This window comes from Lingula anatina, chromosome 1 (assembly GCF_051362555.1).
Source record: "Lingula anatina isolate TDL-2025a chromosome 1, LinAna3.0, whole genome shotgun sequence".
NCBI lineage: Eukaryota > Metazoa > Brachiopoda > Lingulata > Lingulida > Lingulidae > Lingula > Lingula anatina.
In genome coordinates, this window is record NC_141767.1 from 9,207,193 (window position 1) to 9,217,381 (window position 10,189).

The 10,189-nt window shown below is 35.0% G+C and overlaps 2 protein-coding genes across 48 annotated transcripts in view; both read right to left on the reverse strand.

The window, feature by feature from the left end:
• Positions 1–1,890, reverse strand: part of LOC106168876 (protein 4.1) — a 33,851-nt gene extending 31,961 nt beyond the window's left edge. For 31 of the 47 annotated variants that reach the window (XM_087009460.1, XM_087009517.1, XM_087009473.1 and 28 more), the window contains exon 1: positions 1,705–1,890. The gene's annotated coding sequence lies outside the window, so the exon portion shown is untranslated. Of the gene's footprint in view, positions 1–98; positions 206–1,704 lie in introns of those variants that run through there. The other 16 variants (XM_087009528.1, XM_087009478.1, XM_087009590.1 and 13 more) reach the window with 2 other exon arrangements.
• Positions 1,891–3,878: 1,988 nt separating this feature from the next.
• Positions 3,879–9,005, reverse strand: LOC106168859 (cystinosin). The gene is made up of 9 exons (XM_013548067.2): positions 8,762–9,005; positions 8,290–8,371; positions 6,948–7,166; positions 6,495–6,635; positions 6,143–6,242; positions 5,808–5,927; positions 5,409–5,579; positions 4,948–5,065; positions 3,879–4,769 (listed from the first exon to the last, which is right to left on the reverse strand). The coding sequence occupies exons 1-9, from the start codon at positions 8,838–8,840 to the stop codon at positions 4,555–4,557; spliced, it is 1,245 nt and encodes a 414-aa protein (XP_013403521.2). The 5' UTR covers positions 8,841–9,005; the 3' UTR covers positions 3,879–4,554.
• Positions 9,006–10,189: the final 1,184 nt, after the last annotated feature.

Consider the following 10,189-nt stretch of genomic DNA (forward strand, 5'->3'; position numbering starts at 1 on the left):
TTAGAAAACTATGATGGCTTCTAAGGCACCAAGCCTGAAAATACAATGATCCTTTTCAATAACAAAAACTGAGTGACATAAAGCAGCCTATACTTTACCAGCCCCCTCCAGCAGTTCCTCTCTTCCTAAATTAATGTGCAGATGAGAAAAGCAACTTCACATAAAAGCTTCTCTTCAACTTGAACTACTGATAAAGTTCTACATGATTCAAGATGCTCAAATTGTAAAACAAGCAAAAGACATCAACAGTATTGGTGGCTCAGTGGCTTCTCTTATGCCCCTCCCCCTTTTGCTGCTCGCATCTTTTAACCACAGGAGTGCCCTGAGATTTATGTATCAGTATAATAGCAAATGGCATATCAGTGAGTGGGCAAGAGCAGAGTAAAAGTGACCATCGCTTCCTGGACATTCCAAGCATACTGTCTGTCCACTATATAGTTATTCATAGCAGCCAGTAATAACCATGATACTGGTAATAGTCACAACATCAGTACTACAACAAACCACAGATATGACACATCTATAAATGCTTTACCATATGAGGAGACAGTATAACTACAACTAATGTGGAGTCTTTACCTTAATATTATGTACATCTGGTGCAAGGATCTATAAAAGGCATTTATAATTATTTCTTATGATTACTGTATGAATCAGAATTCCACATAATTTTCATAATGTTAAAACAGCAGAACAATACAACCCCACATAATGAGGCATTTTTTGTTGTTGTAATATCATAGAACATATAACAGGAATTTAAAAGGGATTTTCCATGTTGCAATGGGGCAAATACACAATCTTTAAATGTATAGTTATCCACATGATTGAAATAAAATTAAACTTTTACTGAAAGTATTCTCATAGAGTGATTCAAAGGTGATTAACAATCTTCATTTTCTTAAACAAGTCAATGTGCATACTCAACTGATAAGGCAAGGGCTCTATTAACAAGTTAATGCTTCTAATACTATAGCGCATGAATAATTAATCATATATGCCATCATATATTATGAGGCATATGAGGACAATGATAGCAGATCTTAACATCACTATCTGTGACCCAGACTTCACTTTTTTAAATTCACATTCTCTGCTTCACAACTGTTTCCTTTGACATAGAGATAACAGCAATGTCAACATCACTGTTTAGACTGGGATCTTAAATTTGTTTTCTAGACGCTGCTTCGCCCAGCCCATTTGCAACATGAGAATATCTACATTTATAATTTGGAATAAAATATTATTTCGTAGTTAGTTAGCCACACTATTTGCTCTCCTTGTGGGCACAGTACACTGATAAAATATTAAACCCATAAACTCATCTTGAGCCTGAGGCCCAACGTCTTTTATTTTGAATATCATTTATTTGTTTAGTTCGCCGGCTATGGCTGCTCTCCAACGCCGTAAGCAGTGCTTCAAATCGGATACATTTAACTTCAGCACTTCGCCCATGCAACATCTATTAGATAGGGGTAGTTCTACACATCAGATTTCAACAAAGTATAAGGCATAAACATGTGGCATCCTTAGAGTCAAGAACCAGGATACAGTATATGTTAACACTAATCTACCTGATATCTACATTGAATATCATTTCAAATCAAGCTCATAAACAGACAGAAGAATATCATGCACTGAAAGTGCCATACACTTTGTTTGCATTAAAACAATTTACTGTAATCCATCTCAAGTCAAACTCACCTAAAGTGTAGATTAAATCCAGCCCTCCACGTTTGTACACCGGTATTCCCACCAAAGGCGTGCGTAACGATTAGAAAAGGGCAACAAAGCCTTCTTGCATTTGACCCAGAATATTCGATTCGTCCGCAATGACGTCATAAATTATTTTTAAATCTTTTTTTATATCATCACACTTATCTATAAAACACCAATGGGAAATTTTTCTTTATTCATTATCTTTAAAAATACGCACATCTTATTTCTTTTGCTACTGTATTCATTAAAAGAAACATTTGAGAAGGACTACTTCTGCGGATGAATCTGATGATTAATATTTTCAAAATGTATGCAGGCTTAACGTTAATTACTTTCCTCACAAAATCACGGGACATGATAATAAGAAAATATCGTGTAATTCTTTGAAAGTAGTTACTACAGAATTGAAAGAGGAAAAATGAAATATCATATCACGGACGAACGTGATAAGTAAGGCCTGCTCCGACTGCACTACTTCCCGCCTTAATCAGGCAAACCCACAGCTGTCACGTGACTTTGTTTACACTGTAACAATCTACCTGTAAATAACCTTGAGCAAACGACATATAGAGTAGGGTATTTTCACGCATTTTTTTTTTTTTTTTTTTTTTTGGTAATTGTTATTTTTCAAACTCCATTCGCCGAGGCCAAATTATTATTAACCTAAACTCCAAATAAATTTTCTTGAAGAAAAAGGGAAAAGAAAATATATAGAGTCGCACAAAAACTTATACCTGTACCACCGTAGGTACCGCGGTAGATCTACAGGTAACGCCAACAATTTTTCATGCTTTTGAGTGACAAGTTGTGCAGTCAGATGTATTACAACCTCCATTCACCTCAAGTTTTTTTAAACTAATTACATGTCTTCACGTTTTACAGTAAATTAGCATGAAAAATGTATATCAAATTGATAAAAAAAATTACAGAAATCCATGCTTGGGTAGCTTGGGTATCTTTATGGTACTTACTGGTACACTGTACATGGACCAGATAGCACAAAATAATGCAGTCCTGACCCCCTCCCCTTCGAATTCTGGGGGAAATTTTTCACACCAATATTCCCCTCTTGATATTACAATTTTTAAGATTTGAATCATAGTTCTAAACTACACCAAATGGCACCGTTTGCCCTCCAAAACACTGAACCCCACACCAAGGGGGCAAGGGTGGCTTCACATCCGAGTCCTGTCATTCTAAAAGATAAACTGGTTTCCTCCCTTTCAAAAAAACCTGGAATCGCCCCTGTGAAACCTACATTGGCCACAATTCTCTTCAAAAACAGTTTGTCTCAACTACTGCAACCTCCTGGGGCTGTAGCAATAGTCCAAAGGTTCAATAGTCCGAATGTTCATTGGTCTGAATATTCACTATAGAACCTTCGGACCAATGAACCCTTGATTAAAAAACCGCTGAAAATGTTACCACTTTTCGGACCAATGAACCTTCGGACTATCGAGACGCCCCCCAACCTCCCTGACCCTCGCCCAAAAGAAAATCAAAATATGTAGACATTTTAAAAATCACTGAAACGAATTTTTTTTTTGTTGATGAAGCAAGAAAAAGATCAAATTAAATATTCAAGGGCCTTGTTCCCTACTGTACTTATGGTATTAAATTCTAATTTAACAACCTACTATAAAATACTTCAGGAACATATAACATAAAACATAAGGACTTCAAAAATGCAAAATATCAAACAAGTTTTCAATAAAAGATATATAAAACAAATCTTTATCTTACAGATTAATGCCATAAATTGATGTTGCCAAAATAATCCAATTTATCACCTTTGGATAATCTTAACCACCTGTCAACAATCTTGAGTTTTAAGTGGCAAACAAAAAGTTAATGATGGCAGAGTTAAAAAAACTAGCACTCAAGCTTATGGGCTTCATATTCTTCCCCTATCAATAGTGTGAAGGCAAACCTCAGGAAAGGAGGAACAAAGCTTGGTTAGCCAGAGAAAAAAATACCATTTACCCAAGAAAATTTGTCAAGTAGGAATTTTTCACAGGTAAAATTTTTAACTGGGCACCTTTTAAAACTGAGACTGCATGCCGTTTCTTCATTATGCTTCATCTTTTGTAACTTCAACAAGTGCAAAGTTGCCATGTTGCAGGTAAAAAAGTACTGATCGAAAACACCAGTGCCACTAATCAAAATCAGATTTTTTTATTGCACTTTCATCAGACTCAAAAACCTTCATCAGATCACAGTCTTTTAAACTAAGATACAATATCATATAGTAAGAAAAAAAGAACTGATATGATCAGTTACTGTTAAAGTAACCAAACTGCAAATGGTCATATACTGTAAAAAATACAGAAAATTAAATTAATCAAAATTAAGTTGCTTATAGAAAATAAGTAAACAGTATATATAACAAATAATTATTTTTCTTGCACAATTAACCAATTTAAATAACACTGAAATTACTTGTTATATTTCAGAAAAGAAATGGCACATCCCCAGCTCAAAGAATTTTGAGTACTTCTTCATCATTTCAAATGTCTAATCTCATAAAAATACCAGGTTGTGATACAATGGAATTCTTCTACCTGAAAATTGTAATATTTCAGACTGCAAAATAATCGATATAGCACGGACTGATTTTCATCACACTTTTAAAATATGCTGTCCACTGTCCATAGAAATACAGGAGTTAAGTAATTAAAGGAGGGTAATGGTGATGAATTATTATTTACTTAACATGTCTCACGTGTGTGTGTGTGTGTGTGTGTGGGGGGGGGGGGGGGGGGGGGGGGGAGGGGGGGCACTTGTACCCCTGCTTTCCCCGTTTTGCCTCATATTCTTTACAACCCTCCTACTATGTTATCTCTCTGTATCATAAAGCACTGGTGAAATATCCCGTTGTGCATTGGACTTTTCTGTACTTTCTCTTTCACTGGCTTCATTGATAGGTTTGTATCCTGGCTTGGAATGTCTGTATAAGCAGTAGTGTTGTGTAATAAAGAGAATATCGAACAGTATGGAGAAAGCACCAAGGCCAAATTTGGTAGGGTCACCAAACAGAGACCCCCAGTCATCTGAAATATAAAAGAAAGCAAGTTTACATTTCAACTACCAGAGCTCTTCTGTAACTTGAAACAATATCTGAAGTCATATGTAGCATCCTGTTTCACAAATATTTCAGTCATTCTATCATGTCACTAAGGGGTCAAAGAATATTTAAATATAGCAAATGAACATAATTTATGTACATACTGTAATTATAAGCAATGAGGAACATCTGCAGCAGGCTCAAAGTCCCCCCAGTGAAATCTAACAGTACATTGCCTATGCTCCAGCCTTCTGTGCTTTTTCTTCTAAAGTTCATATAGGCCTGGAAATAAAATATGCCAAGTTTTGTATCATATACACATACACAAAATACATATAATATACCTCATCAAAAACAGACAATTTTGGCCAAAACTGGCCAAGGAAGTGACAAGGGACTTTATAAATATTATTCATATACAAGTATTCTATTTTGCTGGTTTTGGGGTATGATCTTCAATTCTACTGTAAGAAAAAAATACCAGCAAATAAAATTACAAGTAAAATAAATATGTGGTTTGGCAATAATGGTGTCAAAGTGTGTCTAATAGCAACAGCAAAGACACAGACATAGGCAATGGGAATACATATTAATACTTATAGTGTCTGCACATGACAAAACTCACCTGAGGTACATACTTGATAAGTGTTATTGCTAATTTGATGTATGAGAAAAAATAGACAAAAGTCAGCCAAGTGATGACTTTGCAAAATCCAAGGATCAGTCCCACAATGGCAACTATCCAGGCAACAGCAAGTAGAACGCGTGCTACATAAGACACTCTCTGACCTCCTCGCTGAAAATATAAGAATCCACATAAGCCTGCTCAAACTAGTTGAAGGAATTTAAAAAACCTCTTTCATATTATAATAAGATTAAAACTTCTATCTTGTCCAAAAATAATGCTAAAATGGGCTTACTTCATTGTACATTTGGTATCTCCTGTACAAGTTTACAACAGCACAATTTTCCCAATAGATCTTTGCCAATCACAACCCCCCCCCCTTACTCAAGTAAAACTTACATCATATATAAAGCACTGTATAATGGTAATGGTGGTAACAAAGATGGCATGAAGTGTGAACACCACATCATTTAACTGTACTGGGTTCACCCCTCTAGGATGCAAGTCCTTATATTCAGCCTGTAATTTAATATGGTATTCATGAAATCAAACATAAGGGAGACTTGCAAACGTTGTCTCTGACAGACTAGTTCTCCAGAAAACAAGCTATTCTCATAATGGTCAAGATGATAGGCAAAAAATAATTAAATCTTTTTTTTCTTCCTAAGAGATTTTTCTATATCAACTGACATATTTCGACATGTCAGAGTCAGATGCGTCAAAGGCATGCTAACCTCTATGCTTGGTATCCAGAACATCCCCACATTGAAGACTCCATAGGCAACAAATCCAGTGATGTTGTATGACAAGAAATCAAAGTTCAAACCAATCACACTAAAAAGAATGCACTGCATAAATTGTCTTTTTAAAAGATTCATTTTATCATTCACAAAGCTAATACAATTTGATATTGAGAAAAACATCCTTCAGTAAAGTAATCAAATTCAAATATTTTAAACTGAAAAAAATGGCATCTGCAATAAAGTGAAAACAAATGGCCAGGAAAGCAAAATGGCTTATCATTAAAACTACATTTCTCTTGAAAATATTATGAACACTGTTGAGAGTAAGGCTTACAAAGCTCACCTTTTTCTCCTCCAGTTTTCATAAACTTGAGGATAAAATGAAACAGACCAAGCAACAAAGTATATCCATCCTATCACCGCATTTACAGTCACCAGTGGAAGGCTATGCACCACTGACACCCTCACAAACACATGGAAAAGGCTGAAACAAAAAGAACAAGTTTCAACAATTGAAATAACAATAACACTGAAAAAAATGAAAACACTTAATATATTTTGTTCACTGAAAGAAAAAAGAGAAAAACTTCACCTTCAATCAAATATTATTAAGATTTATTTATAAGAATACCTTAAGAAATATCTAACATTTTTTAACAACAAAACACAAAATCCAGCAGTTTAACATGCATGTGATAAGTTATTTTTGATTTAAAAAATCTCTGCATCCATATTTTGTACAAAAAACATCTTTAAAAATTATACACCACAAGGCACAAATGAGCGGGAAACATACTCATCAAATGCTTTTGATTCATTTGTTGAATCATTCAGCCCTAGGATCACATGACCTGGATGCTCTCCTATCAGTGGTATGTGAGCACTCTCTGTCTTATTTTCCACTAAAACTATGCTAGAGAGTGTCTTGATGATTTCAGTGTCTTGGAAAGGCTGTGGCTTTTTGTCTCCCTCTTGGTAGTTGAAGCTCAGGGTGGTGTTCTCTGTGCTTGGTTCACTGGAATAAAACCATGACAGTATCATCATACCTGTTATACCACCTTTGTGCTGATGCTTGTGTAAAATAACTCATAGTTATCATACTGGGCATAAGTGATATCCCTTTCCTTCAGATAAATTTTAACAAGCAATAAAAACATATATCAACTAGCTTATTCTTGTAGATGCACCATGCATGTAGTTCATGTTCAAATTATAATAAAGTGCAATAAATGTTTATATGGTGTATCACAACAATATATGAATATTGACATATGAAAAAATATATGAAACACTTTTGACTATTTTTCTGTGTGTACGCCAGTGTGTGTGTGTGTGTGTGTGTGTATGTGTGTGTGTGTGTGTCATACTTTTAAATGTCCTTCTCAGACTAACTCAGTGTGTTGGCATGATGACACAAGCAAGTCTGGTATCAGTTAAAAGCTATTTATACCATTATTATACAATACAATATATTCAAACTATGCTATCAATATTAAAGGGATAATAACTATTCGTTTTGGCCAAAAATGAATTTTCTTGGATAAACGACAATTTTCCCATTCTTACCAATGATTAATGAGTCCATTTCTAAATTCAAAGTTAGTCTCTGGCTTTTTTTCTAAAAAGTTTTTTTTTTTTTTTTTTTGGTAATAATCTCATAAGATTATTACAGAGTAAAGCCATCTGTGGAGGTCACGTGATCCGATGACAAGCTCAGATATCAGAATTACAGCTATAACTGCCTTTTTTGTGGTAAAACAGAATATATTATATTTCTATGAGTTGTTTACAATGTTTTTATTGTGAAATATAGATCTCATATGAAAAGTTATCCCTTTAATATAAACATGGTATTCATATGGCTTTTCAATCTGCAAAGATGACATTATCACATATTTTCATACTGTAAAAGTTTTATAATTATGAAATAAAGCATTGCCTTGTGTTTTAGTTTCATAAAAAAAATCAAGATAAAAACTAGATTGAAGTACACTTTACAAATCCTGCACTTCGAAAAGATCAATTGTAAAGTATAACTATCTGCATATATAGCTGTACATTTGTAAAAATTAATATAACTGGTTTAAAGTGGAAGCCAACATAATGTGACCACATATTAACAAAATCCTATTTCTCACCTTAATCTTAGTGTAACTGTATGTGTTTCTCCAATTTCAAGGTGGACTGAACCTTCTGAGAATTGTAAGTCTACCTTTGATTCTGAAAACAAACAAACTAAAAATGCTGACGGAGAAAGGGGGCATTTCATTCATCATGGAAACTTGGCTATAACTGAAACACATGAAAACTTAATTTTACAATTCTACAAAAAACGCTAGCTTTCACCCACTGAAACAGCAGTCCTTAGTCTGCTCTTCTCACTTGAGGAAAGTAAAGGAGCATATGCCCTCTATGTCATCCCCCCACCACCACATCATACCCGTCAGTGTACGTTAAAGTCCGTACAGTTGGTAAGGTTTATCAATTATATAGCTAATACGAAGACAGTGTATGACACATGTATATGGCCATCGATAAATTGCAAATAAATTATTCTTTTCTTATCTAGTAAATGGTCTATCACAAAAGTATTTGATTTCTCTCTCTTACCACTACCATGATATTGTCCCAGTGCTGGCTCAATACATGAGAAGCACAAAATTAAAACAAGTAATTTTGCTGGCCACATTTTACCGTCTGCTCTGTAAGGTATGTTTGCTGTCGGAACAACTTATCTCATATGACCTAACAATAACCCTGAGTGTAAAATAAAGCATCAGGGGCTATGGACTGTGCATCACGAGATTAAAAGTAGGAGGTTTATGTTCCCACAGTTCTTTGCGAGATTGGAGTGTCGCTTTCCACACAATTACCTCGTTTTCGATAAAATGTTTTTGGCAAATGTTTGTTGATAGGGTTTGGAGAGTGACGGTGTGGTGGACATTGCGCGAAATGTGCCATTAAAAAAGCAAGCGTGACGGTTATTTGGAAGGTTAAGTAGATAAAGAATTTTGTCTAAGCCCATTAAAGGCTATTAAATTTTTTCTCACTAGTTTCATGAAAAGGTGCACCGAACGTAACCAGTCGTTAAGGAGGGGGGACGTCCTTGCGGTGCAAATGAGCACTGAAAGAGACACATGAAGCCGGAGTTATTTTCCTGTATCAGTGGCGGATTTGGGGCTGCCCTGACCCCCCTTTCAGTTTCTGGAAAAATATCACACCAATGCGCCCCTTTTGAAATAAGAATTTTGACTTGCTGAATCATAGTTCTAAACTATATTAAATGGCACCGTTCGCCCTCCAAAACACCGAAACCCACACCAATTCAATTTATTAAACACCAAGGGGGCAACGATTGGCTTCGCATCCGAGGCCTGTCATTCTTAAAAAATGGACCAGCCATTCAAATAATCCTGGATCCGGCCCTGTGTAACATATATGAATTATTACAACCAGTTTCTTACACTAGCTAAATAAAATCCATATAAAAGATAAATAAAAAAGAAAAGTATGCCTATCTCTCTGGCACCAGAAAAAAGGCTAAAAAATGCACCTTCTTCAAATTCTTGGTCGTAAAATGGAGAGATTCTCTACACATTGTAAATAATCTCCATCCTTGCAATAGTAGGGCCTATAACAAAAGTAAATTTTCTATAACGTAGGGTTACAGTATATAGATTATTAGCACCAGTTTTGCACAGCACGTGACATGCACAGGCGGTGAATTGTTTTATCATTACTATTTTTTCATCGGTCTAATGACGCCTGTTTAAACTTCACAAAACGAGGAAAATGAAGAATAAGATTGTACGTTGTGAGTGAAAGTAATAATAATAATTAATAATAATAATAAAAAACGGCGCCAAACTAAATGCAGTAAACTGTATTGAAAAACCACTGGGCATGTTTAATTTGGCCACTTTTGCCCCATGAGTGCCAGACAATATTTTTCTATTACTTCAAATTTGCTGAGTGACTTTGTATGTTAATAAGACAGGCAAATTAAAAAAAAAACTCCCCTAGCAAAAAAAGTCACCC